This window comes from Megalopta genalis, chromosome 3 (assembly GCF_051020955.1).
Source record: "Megalopta genalis isolate 19385.01 chromosome 3, iyMegGena1_principal, whole genome shotgun sequence".
Taxonomy (NCBI): Eukaryota; Metazoa; Arthropoda; class Insecta; order Hymenoptera; family Halictidae; genus Megalopta; species Megalopta genalis.
In genome coordinates this window covers 17,988,017-18,010,496 of record NC_135015.1, presented here as the reverse complement: position 1 = coordinate 18,010,496, position 22,480 = coordinate 17,988,017, and the positions used below count along the sequence as shown (strand labels likewise).

Genomic DNA, 22,480 nt, shown 5'->3' with positions numbered 1-22,480 from the left:
GAGTCGTCTGGTACCGTGTTAACGAGGCAGAGACACGGCGGCCGTATAAAACGCGCGAAAGAAAACGAAAAACACGAGCGGAGAGAGAGAGAGAGAGAGACGGGCGCGCGGGGTATGTGTACGTGCGCGAATTCCCTGGGAAAAAAATTCAAAGCTTGTCGGCTTTCCAATCGCTCGCGTTGTTCGCCGCGGTGTTACAACGTCAAAATATTGTTCCGGACAAGTGGCTTTGTCGAAACATCGGCCGCGTGCCGCGACTCCGAAAATAATGCGCCCCGCTCGGTGTACCGTAACTCTCGTCCCTTTTGTTTTGGAAACGTTTAACTCACCGCGGACTGCGAGCGCCCACCGATCGTAAATAATCTCTCGCCGAGACTCCCGCGGTCTCTCGTTGAAATTCGTCGACGAAAAAACAAAAAAAAAAACCAGAAAAAAAGGGAAGAAGAACCGGGTGGGAGGATGATCGCGCCGGGCAGCGTCCGATTCGTCGAAAATTGCGTGGGCGACCTTCCTCGCTCTTGCGATCAGCGGCAGCGTCCCCGGCGACGAGCGGATTTTTTACGGGGGTGAAAGGGGCGGAAAGATGGATAGATACAGTAATTTCACCCGGAAATGTTCGGAGCTTGCAACTGAAACCGGCAGATCGGAGAATTTTGAGTCGCGATCTTTCGGGCCTCGCGGCTCGCTTTTACAGGAAACTTCTTACCTCCCGGAAGGGTGGGGTTCCCGAGGTTATCGTTTTCGTTTATTTTGACAATGACGCTGGCGGACGAGAAATCTGAGAAAAATCGCGAGTGCACTAGTTACGACGGTACTTTATCAGGGAATTAATATAAAAAAAGCAGGATTCTTTGCTTCCGAGAGATTTTTAATTTTCCGATTTCTTTTTTGGTTTCTCATTTTCGAGAACCACAGATTGCGACCGAAAAATCTGAAAAAATTCTGTAACGTGCGACTCGATGCCCAGAATAAGCCACATATTTTTTCAAAATTTTGGAAAGCCACCGAAGCTGCGAAATGGGCGGGAAAGCAACTATACTCGCGGGGACAAGATACAAGATTGAAATTTTGCACGGATAAGTTTTCCTTGGTCAGCTATCGAACGGTATAATACTCGTTAAAAAACCTCTAAGGGCAACTTTGACCATCTGAATGACTAATGTCATTCCACTTTTCTAAATGACTAACGTTTATTTGGAATTTTTTGAAGATAATTTGTGCTTGTCAAACGAAAGTTCAACATATTCGATCGGACGAAACTCGAAAACTGTGAAAGATAAAAAATTATCCTGCAGCATAATTTAAGTGCATACTAAATAAATTAAATTCTATAAAAATTATTTGAGGAAAATATTCTGGTGTCCGAATATTAACCAGCGTCTCTGTATATGTGTGTACATATAATTGAAATTGGAATTCATCGTCTTGAATTTATGACCGTCGATGCAGATATAGGGTAGAGATAGATGGATAGAGAGGGCGAGGGTGGCGAGAGGGGGGCACTGGTTCGATCTGGTTTCGATCCGACCGACTTTCGAGCTTCCTTCCGGTCTGCGCTCCCTTCCGCTCTATCGTGTTTAGCGCTTTCCCGTTTGGCTTTTCATCAATCCGCGCACACGCCCTGTTCCCTGCCAATTACGTCGACGCCGTTTACCCCTCGAATTCTCGGCACTCCAATCGACGCGGAAAAAAGCTACGGCCTTCCAGCAACGCGCGAACCCTCCTATTTGAAAAACGAAGCAAACTGCGCCCGTTACCCGGCCCCCGCAACCCGCCCCGATGCCACAATCAAACGCGGACCCGAGTCCGCAACAGAAAATTATAGTTGACCGCGCCGGAGCACCGAGTTTTCCTGTTTCTGCTTCTGTTTCTCTGTGTCGATCTGATTTACTTCGATTCGGAGAATCGAACGATAAGAAGAATTAGACGCGAAATATGGGATCATATTCGTCTGAGCTTCTTTTTCGTGTTATTCTATGCGAATATCTCAATAATTTTCCCTTTAAATATATATAATTATATATTATATTAATATCTTATATATTATGTTATTATTATATTATTATATTAATATTATATGTTATATTAATATTATATGTTATATCAATATTATATGTTATATTAATATTATATATTATTTTCGGGTCACTAAAATTATTAAGGGAAGAAAAACGTTTCTATTCGACTCGTGTTCGTTGCAATTGATGAAGACAATTTTTATTTCGCATGAATCATCCTTAATTAGAAATCAAATTCTATCCTTTTATTATCAATATTCACACATTGAAGTAAACCTTAGAATACAATAAATACAAATTAAAAATAAAATAATTTTTATCGAATTGAATTATTGATCAGTTATTAATTATGAATTAAATTATAAATTATATTATATTATATTCTATGTTATATATTATAAATTATATTATATTATATATTATATATTATAAATTATATTATATTATATATTATATATTATAAATTATATTATATTATATTATGTTATATTATATAATATATTATATATTATATATTATAAATTATAAATTATATTATATATATTATATTGTATTATATTATATAAATTAAATTATAAATTATAAATCGAAGTAATTGAAGCTGCTTCCATTAGAAATTGTTGAACATGCTCCTCTATTCAGAGAAACACTATCATAAAAATTCTGAAAAATTCGAATAAATTCTATCTCGTAATTCTTAGGAGGCAAATTTTTATCAGTCGCTTTTCAGATCTCGGCGGCTTCGATGTTAATTAATACACCTGCGAGTGTGAAATTATAGCGCGCGGCGTTGCTACGAGAATTCGTCAGGTTCGACGGTCTGCGTCTGAGCCAACCGTGCACCGATGTTCGGAAAGTTCAAACGGCATTCGACGCTGCGAAATCTATGAAATATGTATACCGGAACGGCTTTTTGCCGGAGCATTCTTCGAAAATTGCATTTTAGTCTTTTCGAGGAAAGGTAACGCCGCGCGCCGCGGCGGCAACTGTGGCGATTGTTCTCCGACGTCGTTCGATCGGTTCGCATCGCGCCACAATTCCGAGCCCTCGTCCGCTTCGTTTACGTCGATAAATGCTGTCGAAAGCTTCAACTTTGATCGAAGTTCTCGACGGGCGGGGGGAGGGGGGAGGGTGAGGGTGGCCTGAAACTTCGTCGCGTCGCAGTCGCTCGCGGATTTGGAATCCTTCGCGCGGAGCCGCCGCGCGGATAAGATAAATAATTACCGGGCGGCGGACCCTGCGACTTTTCGAGACCAGGCAGCATTAGTATCGCGTCTTTGAATCCGGTGATGAGTTTTTGGCGGAAAAGCTAATTTGTCGAGCTTAATTGCGAGCGATAAGTACAGCGGGCAAAATGGATCGGAGCTTTTCTAAATTAGTGGAGATATTGTTAGCTTACGGGAGGGAATTGTTAATCTGTCGGAGAGATGAACGCATTATAATATATATATATAACTAATGGGTAACGTGCATATTCAATAAATAAATGAATGAATGAAGGAAAGAAAATAAGTTTTGATTTTTTTGTTTGTTAACGCGGCCGACATTGCGGGTCTTTAATTTATCTACATAACCTTTATTTTCATTGTTCTAGACTGTATCAATATTAATACATTTATGTCAACGTTTATATAATAGTATCATTATTCATATATTTATATCAATGTTTATGTAATAGTGTCAATATTCATATATTTATATCAATATTTATATAATAATATCAATATTCATATATTTATATCAATGTTTATATAATAATATCAATATTTATATATTTATATCAATATTTATATAATAATATCAATATTCAATATTTTGCATCAACGAAATTGTCTCGACAATTTTCCATGAAACGATAATGATTCTGACGAGAAGATCATCAATAAACAATAAGCGCATATAAACAGTGCCGATAAACCAATTAAATCGATTTCGTAGAATTCTTACGGCTTCTCGCACGATTAAATGAACGTTGATAATCATACGATTGCTCGAAAGCGATATTTTCGCGTTATCACTGCGAAAATGTGGCAGAGACGTTGCACGAGCGATTATGGAAATCTTATTCATTTATCTTCATAATTTGGCCGGCGGAGAACAGTTACGTCGCTCTTCCTGATTAATGTGGCACTGCGCTGTATCCTGCAAATACGTCTCATTATTAGTTGCGTCATGACTCACGCTGCGAATGGGCGCACGCATTTCAACATGTTTCATAAGTAGTATATCTCCCTCACCCCACCCCTTTCGTCGCGAGCTCGATTGACAAGGTGACATCCGATCGCGCAGTCGTGGCCAAAACGAACGTCGCCAAGAATTGAAAATTGTTGTCGTATTTGTTATTTTCGATTTTCGTACAAAAGTAGTAGTCAATTGTTCAATTTAATCGAATTGAAATGGAAACAAAAATTGTGTGTGCATTTTAAAAACTTTGCTTATATAAAATTGAAACATCGCATCTTGTTTTCATTATACTAACCCCCCCTTTCTTCCCTCCAAAACCCAAATATATGTACTGCTGATATAAAATGTAGAAGCACACAAGGATTAAATAAATAATTTTAGATCGACATTATTTATGCGTAGCTTTAATAGTATCTATATTTATATATTTATATCAATGTTTGTATGATAGTATCATTGTTCATATATTTATATTAATGTTTATGTAATATATAGTATCAATATTCATATATTTATATCAATGTTTATATGCATAATAGTATCAATATTCGTATATAATATTTTTATATCAGTGTTTATTTAATAATGTCAATATTTATGTAATATATAGTATCAATATTCATATATTTATATCAATTTTTATATGTATAACAGTATCAATATTCATATATAATATTTTTATATCAGTGTTTATTTAATAATATCAATATTTATATATTTATATCAGTAATAGTAGAAATGGAAACAGAAATTGCATTTTAAAAAGTTTGCTTACATAAAATTAAAACACTGCATTTTACTTTCATTACACTACCTCCTCCCCCCAAAAAACCCAAATATATGTACTAGTAATATGAAATGTAAAAGTAAGGCTACAATAAATAATTTCAGTTGTCGCATGTTTCTTTCGTTTTTTCTATCGAAACTGACCAATTATGCGACGGTCTGAACTCCGACCAGCTCGGAGGGGTGGATTTCGCAGGGCGAAGACGGGAATTGATTACCGTTTCCGTGGAGGGAAGAACGCGAAGGGATGCCGCACGCAGCCAATTAACGCGTCGGATCGTGCGCCGGAACGTAGTGCCGCGATCGCGCGGCATTATGGGGCCATCAGCTCCGAACATATTAATCGGTTTCCGAGGTTGCTACCTGTTGACGAGAGATCTCGCCGGTCCCCCATCGATCCGGCATTTCCCTGCACAGTTTTCGATCGAAGGGAGCGGTGCGCGCGTGCCGCGCTCGTCTCCGGGCCTGGCGCGGCCACGTTTAACCTTTTAGGCACGACGCGCCACTATAGTGGCTTTCGCGGATGTCATCTTTCAGAACGACACGCCACTATAGTGGCTTTCACGGATGTCATAATCGTCTTCATATGCATTGTTTCACACTTCTTTTGTCTTCACATCGATTTACAACAGTCTACAGGGTGTCCCAAAAATGTCTCGCAGTCCGGAAATGGCGGGCTCCTCGGATCATTTGAAGCAACTTTTTCCTTTACAAAAATTTTCTCCAAGGCACCGTTAACGAGTTATTAACGAAAAACAGTGACCAATGATAGGCGAGTACGGCTGACGCGAGGCAGCCCAGCCAACCAGCGCGCGAAGCCCAGTTCCGCTCATTGGCTCGATCGCCTCGCGCCAGCCGAGCTCGCCTCTCATTGGTCACTGTTTTTCGTTAATAACTCGTTAACGGTGTCTCGGAGAAAATTTTTGTAAAGGAAAAAGTTGCTTCAAATGGCCCGAGGAACCCGCTACTTTCGGATTGCGAGACATTTTTGGGACACCCTGTATATACAGTATCAGACTCTGTACAGTACACATCAGACTCTGCCGTCCAGAGAAATAGCCTCGCGCAGAATTCAGCAGAATTCAGGTTAACCTTTTAGGTACGGTTAAGAAGAAAACCTTCTACAGTTAGTCTTTCTAACATATCCGTATAAACGTCTATCTGGAGCTCATCTTCGCTACTACTTGCGTCATGAAACTCATTCGTGTTCGAACGTTTTGCCATTGTTCTAATAAAAAATATGAATAAATACATAGGTTGAAAATTTCTAATTGTTATTACCAACTCGCAAGATGATATTTACCAAAGAAACTTTTACCAAACAATTTATTCACCAAGAGAAGAATTACTTTTCCGATTTTCTCACTCGTTAGATCTATCTATACCGCTCGACGCTTCAAACCAGACCGAGTTCAGCTTTGAAAATCTTTTCCTCCAGATTTGGTGATTCTAAATCTCACTGTACAGTGCGTGCTATGTTCGCATACCGATCTTTCTTCTACAAACTTGCCTTATCGCTCTCTTCAAATGGCGCCTTTGAAGTGCTCGGACCGTCGTGAGCACGCCTCTCACGTTCTCCTCGAAACCCGCTGATATTTCTTGTATATATCTTAGTAATTTTACTATATTTTGATTTGATTTCTTGTGCCATTTCAAGAGAGAACTTCAGGGAAACATGCATGCCTCAAAAAGTTGCGCTGAAATAACTGAATTCCCCGTAATCACTAATAAACTTTAATGTCCCACGAGAGGGGACATCCGAGTGATATGCTAGAATTACGATGTCCCACGAGAGGGGACAGCGGAGTGCAAAGGGTTAATTGTCAACTTAACGCGGCGCGTCGGTGAAATCCCTCCCGGAGAGCTCTCTCTCTCTCTCTCTCTCCCCCTCCGGGCAACATCTGGCGGCCACGTGTGCCATCCGAAAGGAGAAACGAGTTCGGCCAGACCGATCCAACGGATCGCGCGCGACGTTCCTTCTGAATTCTAAATAATAGACGCTTCGCTGCCACGCGTCCGACTCGGCGGCGGCGGCTGCGGGGTCGCGACTTTCGCTCTTCTTTTCGCTCTTCTTTTCGCTGTTCCAACGGCTGCTGACGTTGCAGCGAGAGAAGGAAAACGGCGGCGGGAGAAGCGACGAACTCTTTTCGAACGCAATCAGAGAGGACTGCTGATTTTTATGTGAGCGAATTTAGCGCGCTGATTGCTGGATGCAGACGCCGCCGCGACGCGCGAAATTGTTCGCGTATTTTTTTAGACGGAATTTATTTATTTGGAAATGGATTTGCGGAGCGTGGCTCGCGGCTTGCGTGCATTATGGTCCCGTCGGAGGGAGGCGAGAGCGTCGAAAAAATTTGCTTCGGTATTTGTTCGTCGCAGGGGTAGAAAACTATTACAATGAAAAAACTATTATTGTTTATTTTATTTATCGAATATAGGAAGTTACTCGTTCGTTATGAAATGGCAAGAAGAAAAAAGTATAGGCGGTTTATAGAGTGGATGCGAGTGCGAAATGAAAGCGAAAAATTACGTCACGTTTTTTGATAATGTTCGTTGCATGACTCGCGAAGAATCAAATTGATCAAATCACAGTATACTATGGATCATCAATTATCATTCACTATTCATTCGATTATCATTCGACATTCATACTATACTGCATAATACATATATTGCAGCCAATATTATGATATTAATTATTGTTCTTCATTCGAGGATCTGAAAGTACGATCGAAAAATTTACACTAAGAGTAAAAATTTAAAAACTTGTAAATTTAAACAAAAATTTACAGTAATCTTCCTGTATGAAAATGTTCTTTCACCGTGTCTGCGATCGGTAGCTGATTACAGTAAATAATGTTTTAATACAACTAGAGTAGTAGAACGATTCTTCAATGCAAGTACAGTGCACGATTTCTTAATAGAACTATAGTAGAACGATTTTTGATATAAATAAAGTACAATAATTTCTAAATGCATGCAGAATACAACGATTTTTCTGTTTAAGGAGAATGTATCGATTTGTCGATACAAGCAGCGAATACAAAGAATAATCGCTAGAAAAAGAGCAGAACGCTTTTTCGATATAACTTCTCCCAAATAATAATTCATTTTTGTTTACAAACACTAAAAAAAGACTAGGAAGAACTTACTGCAAACCAGCAAGAACTCGAAATATACTCAACGAAAATAGAACAAGAATTTTGTATCCGAAGCTTTCGAAGGATCCACAGACTCATCGCACAGGAAAGTCCACGGCGTCGAGCAATCAGAGCCAGGCTGTGCGGCCACATCTGGGACCGAAGAGGGCTGGGCCGGGGCATGTCTCGCGTCGGGGTCGCAGCGGCGGCGGCGGCGGCGCCGCAGCCGCACCGCGCGGTCACAGTCGCGGCACGCGTCCTCCGCATGCCGCACGGTGCACGCATGCCTGGCAAAATAGCTGTAGAGTGGGAGGCTCGGCGAAGCGGCGCGATAGACGGCGGCGTAACCGGAGTCCGGCCCGCTCTCGGTTAGTCGCAGTGACGAAGCGGCGGCGAGCGGGTCGCCGGACTGTGTTCTCCCCGCCCCCCCTCCCAGATCTCGGCGATCGCCGACCCAGATTCGAAACCCGGTCGTCCGAATCTCGCGCGGAAGCCCGAACAAGAGCCGGCGATCCGAGCGAACCGGTGTCCGACCGTTTCGTCGACCTGTTCCACTAGCTCGCCCCCGACCTCCGCCGCCGAGTCCTTCGGCGAGGGTCACGGAACACCGGGCTAATCAGTGCGCGCTACCGCCGAGAATGAGGCGGCACGGCGAACGTCCGCCGGGGGCCCAGGGGCCGGCTACGTGACTCCGTTTCGCCGGCTGTAATTAACGGCGATCGAATTCCGCACGGTTGAACGATCCGATCCGATTCGATCCGGTCACGTTCGAGGATACGCGCCGGTCGCCGACGCAGCCCGACCGTTTCCCGCGCCGACGGCACCGTGGCCGCGCGAACCTTGACCGTGAGAAGAGAGACCGTCCGGAGGCTTCCTCGAAACGACCTATAAACGCGGTGTATTCTCGTCTCGCCCCACGGGACCCCGCGATGCGCTCTCCCCTCGCATCGAAATACCTCGGATGGACGGGGAGGACGAGGAGGAGGAGGAGGACCACCACGAGCATCTGCCTGTTCTCCAGCCAGCCGCGACGCCTATGAGGCCCTGCGGATCTTCGGCTCCGTTCCGCTCGATTCCGCTTCTCCGGCTGCACGAGAACCACGCTCGTCGGATCCGAACGCTCGCTGCGTTTCTGCCCGCGAAGATCCGCAACGGAGGCCGCTGCCGCTTCTGCTGTCGGCGATCTGCTCGATTTCGCGTCGTCGCCGCGTCCGAGCATTCCGTCGGAGGATCGCCGACGCACTTGGACAGAGTTCGAAGGGTCGTCGACGCGTCTGAGCCTTGATCGGAGCATCGTCGACGCGACTGAACAGTTTTTAAGGGATCGTCGACGCGTCTGAGCATTCGTCGGAGGATCGTTGGACGCGTTTGAACATTCGTCGGGGGATCGTCGACGCACTTGGACAGTTTTCGAAGGATCGTCGACGTTATTTAAGCCTTGATTGCAACGTCGTTGGAGAGTCTGAACAGTTCTTAAAGGATCGTCGACGCGTTCGAGCCTTCCGAGGAGGATCGTCCATGCGCGCGAACATCCGTCGGAGCATCGTCGGACGCGTCTGAACATTATTCGAAGGACCGTCGACGTAATTGAACCTACGTCGGAGCATCGTCGAGGCACTTGGACAGTTTTCGAAGGATCGTTGACGTACTTAAGCCTTGATCGGAGCATCGCCGACGCAACTAAACCTTCGTCGCAGCAGCGTCGACGCATCTGAACAGTTTTCGATGGATCGTCGATGCGTATGAACCTTCGTCGGAAGATCGTCGACGCAACTGAACATTCTTTAGAGCATTATCGACGCACCTGAACGTTCGTCAGGAGATCGTCGAGGCAGCTGAAGCTTCTTTGAAGGATCGTCGACGCAACTGAACCTTCGTCGGAAGATCGTCGACGCATCTGAACATTCTTTAGAGCATCCTCGACGCACCTGAACGTTCGTCAGAAGATCGTCGAGGCAGTTGAACCTTCCTTGAACGATCGTCGATGCAACTGAACCTTCGTCGGAAGATCGTCGACGTATTTGAACAGTTTTCTAAGGACCGTCGACGCGTCTGAACCTTCGTTGGAAGATCGTCGACGCATCTGAACAGTTTTCTAAGGACCGTCGACGCGTCTGAACCTTCGTTGGAAGATCGTCGACGCATCTGAACAGTTTTCTAAGGACCGTCGACGCGTCTGAACCTTCGTCGGAAGATCGTCGACGCATCTGAACATTCTTGAGAGCATTATCGACACACCTGAACGTTCGTCAGAAGATCGTCGACGCACCTGAACGTTCGTCAGAAGATCATCGACGCAGCCGGGGCCTCGTGCTACTGAAATCGGCGGCTTTCTGGCCGCGAATTCCGAGCCGCGAGGAAACCTCGACTCTCTCGTCGACGCAGAGACCAAGAGAGAAAGAGAAAGAGAAAGAGAGAGAAAGAGAGAGGGAGAGAGGAGGAGTGGCCGGGTATTATTGGAAGAGACACGCGCGAACAGAGGACCGCGGCGTCGAGCCGAGTAGAAGACGATCGTAGCCGGGTCGACGATCCACGAGCGGCGGCGGCTGCTGCTGCCAGTTTTCGGAACGTACGCTAATCATGCGCGAGTAAAGTGGAGGTCGAAGCCGCGGGAACCAGCGAGGAACCAGGTGAGGGAGGCGGGAGGCCGACAAACCGGTGAAACGGAGCAGACAAAGGAGGGAGGGACGCGCTTTTAAACCGATGAGATGACAGTGTTGTGCGTGCTGTGGGCAACATTGTCCACCGTGGCGTCGATTCTCGCCTGTTCCGGATTTTATCTGCCTTACTGGATTCAGGTGAGCGATCGCCTACCACGCATGCACCCTCGATCCGGGATTTCGCTCCGACGAACCGGTGATCGAGCGCCCTTCGACTCGCCGCGGCTCCTCCCACGTCGCGAACGATCGTCGATCGTCGGCTTACGTCCCTCGATTGTCCCATCGCGGCGGAATCGTTGTCGATCTGAAGCTACACGCGTTGCTTATTTGTCTATCTATCTATTTATTTATTTATTTATACGGGTGAACGACCGTTTTTACAATAGGAGAACAAAAATCTTATTTTTGACTGGCAGAGAATCGGTAAATTGGGTAAATGCTTTATCAAAATTTGTTTCAAATTCTGTGACATTGACAGGAATAACAATAATAATAATATTAATTTAATGTATTGATGATAATAGGGAGGACGGTCGCACAAGGGCGGTTAAAGTGTAAAAACTTGCGGCTAGGAAAAGGAAGAGAAAGAGCTCAAATATAAGAAAAAAGTATACGTAAAATATAATTTAATTGTATTGTGAGCGGAGATGAGGTCGAATGGCGGATAGCATTTAGGGCAGTAAGCTTGAAGGAAATAGAAGGGTTGCAAAAGAGATCTAGTTGAACGCACGGTATCGGTTACAGGCACTAAGTAAACGATTCAGGCTATTAAAAAGTTCATAACGCGTTCTATGCGATTCTGGAAGAAAGGGAGACGCAAATACGTCTATTTTGCCGTTGTTATTGTTGACAAGTTGAAATATCCAGCAAAAAAGGTCAATCGCACTAAATCTCGATGAGTAGAATGAGGTTCCCAAGGGCAGCGCCGACCTAACAAAACGAGGAGGAGCATCGAAATCGGACGTGCCGAGTGTCGCCAGAGTTATCGGTATACTGCGGATTTTATGCATTTATGGGGAAATGAATAGGCGGAGCATGGGACGGTGAAAAACATTGAAAGAAAGTAAAAATGCGGATATGTTAATGTTAATAATTATTGACCCTATGCACTCGAGTGGCGACTCTGAAGCAGCAGAAAAAAAAATTGTTGCATCGCGTTCCAAGATAATTTTTATACTGTCAAAGCACAGATCTAAAAAATTGTTAAAACTGTAACTGTTGTTCGAGTCACAAGACTCAATTTCGTATGCATAATATGCGCTTCGTCGTGTAAAATGGAAATAATATGAGTCAGAAAAATGATTTTAGATTTACAGTTCGAATGGCTTCGAGCGCAAAGGGTTAAGATTATTTAGGGGAGACTGCACTAACAAGACTAAGAAGACTGCACTTGGCTCCTACATTTTGCAATTGGTGCAGTCGATTTTTATTTTGCATAAAGATCCGCGATTCAGTTATTAGTTATACGTATAAACATTGCACATAAAAACATGGGTCAGCAATGATGCTTCTGGACTCCAGAGGAGAGAGAGAGAGAGAGAGAGAGAGAGAGAGAGAGAGAGAGAGAGAGAGAGAGAGAGAGAGAGAGCTAATATTCGCATTGTCTAACAACGAAAAAATCGACGTCGTCGATGCAAGGCTGCACTCGTTGCTCAAATTCGAATTTTCGCGCAACGAAAAATCGATGTCGTCGTCGATGCAAAATTATACACGCGTTCTTTATTATAAATACTCCAATCGTCGCGCAGCGCGAAAATCCTTCTATCCAATTCAGAATTTTCACGGGTCGCCCGAATTATAATCGTCGCTGTTTAAACAGCGAGAGAACGATCGTTGTCGTCGTTTCAAAATCGCGCGTGTTGCTTACGTTCCTAATTGTTGCACAACGAAAAATCAGTGCAGCATAAATCCTCTATTAATTTTCTTTTTCTTTTTACAATTTTATAACTAATGGTTGACCTCGCGTACCTATTTGACAAATGAAATAAATAATATATAATACTGACGGGTTCCTGCCGCTGCAACGAACAAATAAATTAAGAAATGAATAAATAGCATTGTCACGAATATGAATTGTTGCTGCAACGGAATGAATTTTTTCGCTGCCTTCGCCTCTCTCCGACAGAACGTAATATGTACAGTTAATTTACGAGTTACAATCCGTACATCGTTCTTCGTTATCCGTTACGTTTTTCTCTCTTATGGTTATACTAAAGGGCTTGCGCGCGTTAACAAAACAGATCAAATCGAACTGCAGGCTGAAAGTGACGGTCCCGTTGCCGTATGATAATTAAGATTCAGGCGACGCGTGCAACTCCGGATTGAAAATAAGAAGTTCGTTGCTGGATGATAATTAGGATTCTGGCGACGCGTGCAACTCTAAATTGAAAATAAGGATTTCGCCGCGGCGATTCGGATGTGGGGGGGATGAGTGCGGTTTTGCATCGACGACAATGATTTTTCGTTGTGCAACAACTCTTTCGCTTTTGCATCGGATTCGAGGGCACCGAGATGATCTTTTTCAAGGTTATACGGGGACGATTCACATCGAAATCGATCATTTTCACGATTTAATCGAGCAAAACGCGAACGCGCGCGTTCGCGAACCGTGTTCATCACACGCGCGCAATTTTCTACGCGCGCACATATGTCACAATGCATCGCGCGCGCGCGCGCGCACAATTTTTCTTTCGTATCTGCAGCGGCACGGTCTTCTTTATGCTCCGTTATTTACATATTTTCATCGGTGAAAATGGCGCGAGCTTTACGTGTCCACTTGTTCGACCGTCGCGGCCGCGAATTCTCTCATAATCTCGAAACGGAGCTTCAATTTCGGAGCCTCTACTTTCGCGATCCATCATTCAGCCTCGCCCATCGCTTCGTTCTCGCGTGATACGACGAGAGTCGGGAAGCCGAGAGGCCGGCCTTTTTTTTTTTCTTTATCTGGAAAGTGACACGAACTGGATCGTTCTCGCGGAAACATTGGAAAATTTTTGTTCACACACGAATCCATTATGGATTCGAAGCGGCGAGAGCTTCTGCTTCGCGACGATCTGTCAAGACTTGACGTACGATTTCTTTCGGTTGCGTTTACGTGGCAGGAAATGAGGAATCGCGGCTCACGGAAATCTCTGATAGTGGCGCTTCAAATTTAATATATTTAAGTGTACGTAGTTATATATTTAATAAAAGAAAAAATCGAAATCGTTGATATCGTCTAAAATGAACCGAGTTGTATATTGAGTTTATGAAATACGAAATTGACTATATAATGATGGAATAATACTTTCAATGTGTTTTAGTAATTATTATATATAGTAATATATTATGTATAGTAATAACACTATTATATTATATTATTATATTATTATATTGTATATAGTAAAATATATTATTATGTATAGTAATAACACTGTTATATTATATTATTATATATAGTAATATTATAGTAATATTATTATTATTATTATTATTATTACTATATTATTACTATTATACTATATACTATACTTATTATACTATACTATTATACTATATTATTATTACTATATTATATATAGTAATATTATTATATTATATTATATAGTATTATATTATTATATATAAAATTCTCCTAATTTTTGTACTTTCTGTTTCACTTGCCTATTTACGCCATAAACGCATCTTTCTTTCTTTAATAATTTTAATGCGGTGAAATTAGTACAACAACATTCTTAGCTTTTTTGAACGCGTTCCGTGCCGAGACTTTTTTTATTCGACTTCTTTATTATATGCCGTTATTTAATTATTGCATATACAATAATTGAGCAAACTTATTTGCTTCGATTCGCATGCGCTTTTTTTTCTACATGCATTTTTTATAATGCCTCATTATTTCGACGCCAGCCTTCAAACTTATTACAAGAAACGGTTTTTGTCGCGCATTAAGTAAATACGCTTGGATCGTGTTAATCTTTCTACCGTTTTCTCTTGCATCCACCCGTTTCCGCCCGTAAACGCAGAAAATCCGGAGAGTCCGCCTTTTTCAAATAAAAAAGAAAAAACATTTAACATTTGCAAAACTGACAATAACATTTTGTTAACAAGTACGCGACGAGGATTTTTAGGATTTCACAGGATAATATAGGATTTCTTCAAAACTGAACATTAAAAAATTGAAAATGGAGAAATTGAGAATTGAAAAATTTAAAATTAAAAAATTTAAAATTTAAAATTGAAAAATTGAAAAACTGCAAATTGGAAGAAATTAAATTTTTTAAGAACATTGTCCCAGGATCAGGATCACAAATAACCGTCAACTGTGCAGCACGTAATTCATTCGAAGCTCGATAAAACACCGAAAAGAGATCGATACAGCGTGCTCGTCGCAAAGTGGAAGCTCCGATCATCGAATTCAACGCGTGTTTCCGGTCTTGACAAAGATCTACCAGCCTTTCCAGGGTCGCTCCCGAACACAGCGAACGCGGCGAAAGCAGCGAACGGTGTTCGAACAGCTTCTCGGACGCCGTTGTCCATTAAAAAGAGGGCGAGACGACTGTTCGACGGGACGAAATCTGCGAGCGCCGCGAATACGTATCGACATTGGGGTGAATATTTTTGTTGGAAATTTTTTCGGTTTTGTCCAGCGGGCGCCATTGGAAAGGCTGCGACGGGGACGCCGCGGCGGGTCGACGGATCGCGTCGACGGATCTCTCGTCGATTTCTCGGAACAACGTTGCGGCTCGAGTGCCCGTGTGCGATGCGGGCGGCGGCGTTTTCGAGCGCGCGCGATGCGTACGCCCACGCGCGTTCGCACGCACCCAGACGCGCCGATCTGGCAGCCTCGAAGGGCGGCGGCGGCGGCGTAGGAGGGGGGAAGGGGGACCTGATATCCGACACGATAAAATCAAATTTTCAATATCGATTGTATCGCGCGCGACCGAACGGATATCGTCGGCGGAGTGTTTTCGAAATTAAACACGGTCATTTGGCGGGATTAATAAACAGCCGATGGAAATTGTTCTTTCGGGCGCGGCGGGGAGAAAGAGAGAGAGAGAGAGAGAGAGAGAGAGAGAGAGAGGAAGAGAGAGCCCCGGCGAATCTCCATTGCAACGGTTCGGATGAACGCGCCCGATTCACTGGAACGTGAGCCCGGAACGAGACGTGTCCGTTCGATGCTCACCGATCCGAATCTCGCGCCAGCTTTCGCTCGCGTTGCTCCATGGGACCGGCACAGATTTTTAATGGAGTCGAAGGAACGGCCGCGAGAACGAGAGACTACTTCCAACGCGCTGGAAATCCGACGGATCTTTTGCGCGATTTACCCGCAGCCGGGAAACGTTCTCCTCGCGCCTTTTCGAACGACGGCTGAACTCGTAGCGCCCGATGCAACTCGATGGAACATCGTGCTCGTACGCGGACTCGTCGGCGATTATAAATGTAATTTAATTTTTATAGCGATAATAACATGTAATAATATTACACAGTGGTAATAAATAGTATTCATCGACGTTCAACGTCGCTCATTACGTTCAATTTGTCTCGGAAATCTTAGGTAGAATCTCGTCGATACAAATTTCTGTGGAATAATTACCAGACTGCGGATTTTATGCATTGAATTATTATGAAAAAATTAGGTAGCTTCGACTTGAAACAGTTGGACGGATGAAAAGAAGTGAAAGAAACGTCGATGTACTATTTCTAATCGAAATGATTGAAGAACGAATAAAGCTGTCATTTAGTTTCTCTTTTATGCGATTTATACAAATTTCTGTGGAATAATTACCAGACTGCGGATTTTATACAATGAATTATTATGAAAAAATTAGGTAGCTAAAAGAAACGTCGATGTACTATTTCTAATCGAAATGATTGAAGAACGAATAAACCTGTCATTTAGTTTCTCTTTTATGCGATTTATACAAATTTCTGTGGAATAATTACCAGACTGCGGATTTTATGCATTGAATTATTATGAAAAAATTAGGTAATTTCGACTTGAAACAGTAGACGGATGAAAAGAAGTAAAATAAACGTTGATGTACTATTTCTAATCGAAATGATTGAAGAACGAATAAACCTGTCATTTAGTTTCTCTTTTATGCGATCGATGCTTGATATCTTTTATTTTGCACAAAAATCCGCAGTCTAATAATTACTATCGACGCTCGTTCGACGTCGATTTGCTTTTACCATCGATTTCGTCGCGTCAATTCGAAAATGCACATTCGTAGAAATTGCAGCGGAACGATATTTTTGTTTTACGCGTCGACCGGATCAGATGCGTTCGACATTCGCAATTTAAACTTTCATTTTTAATCCAAGGGTGCGCGATTTCAAACTGGTCACAGCGGATCAGAATTCATTGTTGGCCGCGGAGAAACAAAACGTTCGAAAATAAATCCGTTACAAAACTGCTGAAAACAATTATTGTTACGATACATCGAAGTTGAACACGCGAAATCGCGACTCAATCGCATGAGAACAAAAGATTGTATAATATCTAAAAGATGAAGTGAACGATCTTGCTGAAAACATTGCTAAAAAATTAAATTATTGAATTAAATTTATTACATTAATTTTATTAATTTTATTAAATTGATTAAATTTATTAAATTTATTAAATTGATTAAATTGACTACATTTATTAAATTGATTAAATTGACTACATTTATTAAATTCACTACATTTATTAAATTATTGGATTATTGAATCGCAGCGGAACAAAAGATCGCACGATATCTAAACCAATCGATCAATGAATCTATTGGGTTGGCAACTAAGTAATTGCCGATTTCAGTTATAGATGTCTCTCACTCCCATTTTTATGATATCCGTAAATGTTATATTATAAAATTATTATTATTATGTTATTTTTTATTATCCGTGAATGTTAGCAACTGGACAAATTGAATGCAGCGGTCAAGGAAAAGCGACCAGAATTGGTCGATCGTAAAGGTGTCATTTTCCAGCAGGACAATGCTAGGCCGCACACGTCTTTGTCCACTCGGCAAAAATTGATGGATATTGGTTGGAAATTGATGTTACACCCACCATATAGCCCTGATCTCGCGCCATCGGATTACCACTTATTTCGATCCTTGGACAACTCCCTTCGTGGTAAAACTTTTAACGACGATGACGCTGTAAAATCTCACTTAACTCAGTTTTTGGCCGAAAAGGATCAGACTTTCTACGAGCGTGGAATTTTCAAGTTGTCAGAGAGATGGCAAAAGGTCATGGAAAATACATTACAGATTAAACTTCGTTCCAAGTAAAAAAAATTTTTTATTTCATCGAACAAATCGGCAATTACCTAGTTGCCAACCCAATATAAAAACGCAATTAAAAACTGTCCTTAAATGCCACGAAAGTGAAATATACGCGAGGTCGCAGCCCGATCGCGGCGAAACGTGAAATCGTCCTGTTTTCTAAGCCAAAAAATCAACGGACTCGTTAATAACGTTGCTTAAGCTAATTGCAGCGTTGCATTAAAGTGGCAAAAGTGGTTGCCGAAGTTTCGCAAACAAAGTTGCTTACTTCTTCGCGCGGGCCGTGATCGGATTAACACCGTTCGATACCGGTGGATTAAAAGCTCCATCCGAAGTTGCGAAATGAAAGTTTCCCGGAAGCAGAAACGCGACACGGATGCGGGCGCGAGCGGAAACGCGGCGTTTATCGCGGCCGATACCGTGCGAAGTTTCGAGTTCGGCGCGTTTTCGCGCATCGCGCGGCGAAAGATGACTCCGCGTCGACTCGCGCGCGTCTCTCGTTTTATTTTCATCCGTAATTGCGCGCACCGGTCGACTCGCAGAAAGCTGTCGCTCGTTCGGAGTAACGGAGAAGAATGTCCCCGAGGTCTCGGGGCTTTCCCTTCGCGCGCGCTCTGTATCGAGACGAACGCGAAACTGCACAGCCTGGAGAAAAACAGGAACGGCTATTTAAAGCTTCCTCGGCGAGGGAGAGGTCAGGCTTCGCGAGAGGCGTCGTTCGAAAGATCCCGACGCGACCAGACGCGACGCTTTCCTTGCTGCTGCGGCTGCTGCTGCTGCTGCTGCACGACGAGATTTTAACGCGAGAGAGACTGCCGGATTTTGACGAGATTTTATTGAATGATCGACAAATTTCTCCAGTTAATGCAAAAGCCACTGCGATTAATCTTTGAGCGTTGTCTGCGATTAATCTTCAGGAAAATTGAACGTTTGTTGTCCGAGGATTATTAAGGGTGTTTGTGATACGGCACGTTTTATTTTATTTAATATTTAGTATTGATTATTTTTTGAGTATTCGTATTAAACGTTAATATATTTAATTACAGGCCAGTGCTATTTTCCTGATCGAATACGATTTTTTCAGATCTAATTCACCTTTGATCGAAGCAAGTTTTATTTTTATTTTTCAAATCAAATCCTCCTTTCAACGAATCAAAGTCGCCATTTTTTTCAAATTAAATTCACCTTTTTCAGATCTAATTCTCTGTTTGCTAAATCAAATTCTCATTTTTCCAAATCAAATCCTCCTTTCGACAAATCAAATTTACTTTTTTTTCAAATTAAATTCACCCTCCATTAAGTCAAATATTCCCTTTTCCAAATCAAATTCTCTTTTTGCTAAATCAAATTCTTCCTTTTCCAAATGAAATTCTCCTTCCAACAAATCAAATTCATTTCTTTTTTCAAATTAAATTCACCTTTTTCAGATCTTATTCACCTTTTGTCGAATCAAATTCACCTTTTTCCAAATCAAATTCTCCTTTTTCCAAGTCAAATTCTCCTTTTTTTCAAATTAAATTCACCTTTTTCAGATCTAATTCACCCTTCGTCAAATCAAATTCACCTTTTTTTTCAAATTAAATTTACCCTTTTCAGATAAAAAAAGTTATCGCGTTTTAAAAGGTGTACGTACACGTTCATGGGCCACAGTATACAGGGTGTTTGAAAAATCGTGGCACAACTGACCGGAGATGATTCTCCATGAAGAAATAAGTCGACAAAAAGAGTAAAATTTTTTCATTTAGAACCGCGCATTCGAAATAAATAATTTCAAAGATCCGCCAGATTTGCACACTTAGTACAACGAGAAGTAGAATTGGCCTGCAATGGCCAGAATTGCCCCTATATTCCCACTCGATAATATATCATCCTCTCAACTTACTTTTTCCCGAAAACGCAGCCTCAAATGAAAAAAAAGCAATGTTATCATCTTATTTGCGACTTATAGTTGCACATACAATCATCCTTTGACCGGTGCTTCTACAATTTTTCACGCACCTTGTGCGTAGATGCTGGCACGGGTCACGCGAGACCCGGCTAACGGCCACTGCGTGCTGTCACGCGAGTTTTAACATCCACGGTTATCTAAATCCCGGAACTCGAGACATTGGATTCTTGTCGATCGAGCGTAACGCCGCGAGGAGAACTAGCTGCCCCGAAAGGGTGCCGTAGGAATTTCCGTAACTTCCCGTCGGCCGATAGAAAAAGTTCGCGGAAGAGGGTGCTCCGACTTCGGAAAGTTCCGACCGGAGGAATTGTTCCGACGCGACAATTTACTTGGCCCGTTCGCAAACAACGATATTCCATGGAGCGCCGATAACGAGGCAATTCCGAGGAATGTCCCCGGGTGACGCGGCCCCGCCGTGCCTTTCGTTACCGATTGTTTATGTTTGCCGGGATCGTCGTTAAGTCGACGACGGAAGAAGAAAACGATCGCAAAACAGCCGATGAATAATGTGGACGTCGACGACGACGACCGTCGAGGCCGGACCCTTCCCGAGCCTTCCCCTCCCCTCTCCTCCCTGACCCCTTGAAACGTACACACGCATTTACCCTGTTCGAGTGGCAAAATGCAGAAGAGGGCTCTGAATGGCTTTGAAAATACTCGAGTAGCGGGATGAATAAATGCATAAGGAAATTTACATTTGCTTCTCGGTGCATCCGCCTCGCCCTGTCGCGCCTCGCCTCGCCTCGCCTCGCCTCGCGCCAGGACGCGTGCGGCTCGCTTCAACCGACTTTCCACGATTTTCCGAGAAATCCTGGTTAACTCGCGTGCTTTTAACAGATGATTTTTACGCCGATGGTTGTCATCATCCCGGCTAAAAGAATTAACAGCTGTAACGAACGCGTTTTTGTGGAATAGTATGAATGTGGATCTTTAATATGGGCCTCTTATCTTAACCCTTGTTTCAATTATATTTTAGAGTTGGACGTTTCTCTCTCTCTCTCTCTCTCTCTCTCTCTTTTAGATTCTTCCAAATAAATATTTGTCTAAAATAATTATCCGAATGAATTCCTGTTAGTCGAATATTTTATTCGAATAACTCATTATTTTCGTTATAAATTATTCTATATATTTATTCGAATAATTCTCTATTTGAATGACTCTTTATTCGAATGATTTTTTACTCGAATGATTCTTTATTTGAATAGTTCTCTATTCGAATGATTCTTTATTCGAATAATTCTTTATTCGAATAGTTCTTTATTCGAATGATTCTTTATTCGAATAATTCGAAGTATTCTTTATTCGAATAATTCGAATAATTCTTTATCCGATCGATTCTTCATCCGAATAATTTTGTATTCGAATAATTCGAAATACTCTTTACTCGAATAACTCGAAAAAGTAACACGGAAGAAATAAATCGATAAACTATGAAAAAACACTTTATATTCAAATTTTCTTATTCAAATCAATTATTCAAATCAATTATTCTCCGTATGAATTCCTGCACGAGTGAATTCCTTTCCGAATAAAATCTTACCACACAAAATCCTATTAAAGCGCAGAGGAAGTGTCAAAATAGCCTTCGCAAAATCTGAAGCCATTCGGAGAACGCTTTCAAAAGTTGCAACTGTAACACCTCGGAACATCGAGAGTATTAAGCAGCACGATGCTTAAACAGCATCCGGCGCGAGTTTTTAAAAGTTGATGCTGCAATCGCTGCAAAAGATGCAATCGCAGAAACGGTGGATATAAAATTCGAGGCAAATCGAATACTATTTTCGGAATTTATTGACCGTTCGTTGCACCGACGCACCGAAACGGGGTCACGGAAGTGCACCGACTTTATTTATTTAATATTAATAACGTCGTTAGCTCCGGTCGCGCTTTTGAAACATCCCGTCGTACATCAGCTAGCGCGTTTATTTTCGGCTCGACGGAATTTAGTGCATCTCGTCTCCGTTTCGCTTGCCACGTTTTCCGTATAGTCGCGCGACTTTTTAATCTCGCGCCGCGATTTCCGCTCGCGTATGTTCGATTGCAGTTGGTATCCGGACATTTTGGTGGCCGCGCGAATTTATACGCGGCGCGTTATAAATATAACCGTGCTTTTCGATTTTCGCGGTCCGTATGGCCGCGGAAACAGCGATTTTCGAACAACAGGCTCTTTCTTCTTACTCGTTATTTCAACTTGTATTTAAAGGTAATTAAAATGTTATATTCGTATGAAACACAGAGCCCCTCCCCAAAAAACGGGATTATTTTCGTTCGCATTCGCGTGCATTCATCGGCAGCCGGGCACGCGAGAATTCGTGACTCGTTAAAAACGAACGAAATATGCTGAATTTGTTTTGGCCGGGCCATGGTAACTTTTATTTCATTTAGCCGCGAACGAGATGACACGATTTCACGCTATCTAATCGATAAATAAATGAACGAAAAAAAAAGAACAGAACAAAATAGCTTTTCGCAGTTTAACGATGTCTCTGTGCGA

General features: G+C 42.5%; 1 protein-coding gene across 1 annotated transcript in view; it reads left to right on the top strand.

Moving 5' to 3' along the window:
• Window positions 1–8,503: 8,503 nt before the first annotated feature.
• LOC117225013 (LHFPL tetraspan subfamily member 6 protein) overlaps window positions 8,504–22,480 on the top strand; it is a 43,920-nt gene continuing 29,943 nt past the window's right edge. Inside the window, exon 1 of the mRNA XM_033478295.2 lies at window positions 8,504–10,926. Coding sequence (XP_033334186.1) covers window positions 10,837–10,926 — 90 coding nt within the window. The 5' untranslated portion in view covers window positions 8,504–10,836. The remainder of the gene's footprint in view (window positions 10,927–22,480) is intronic.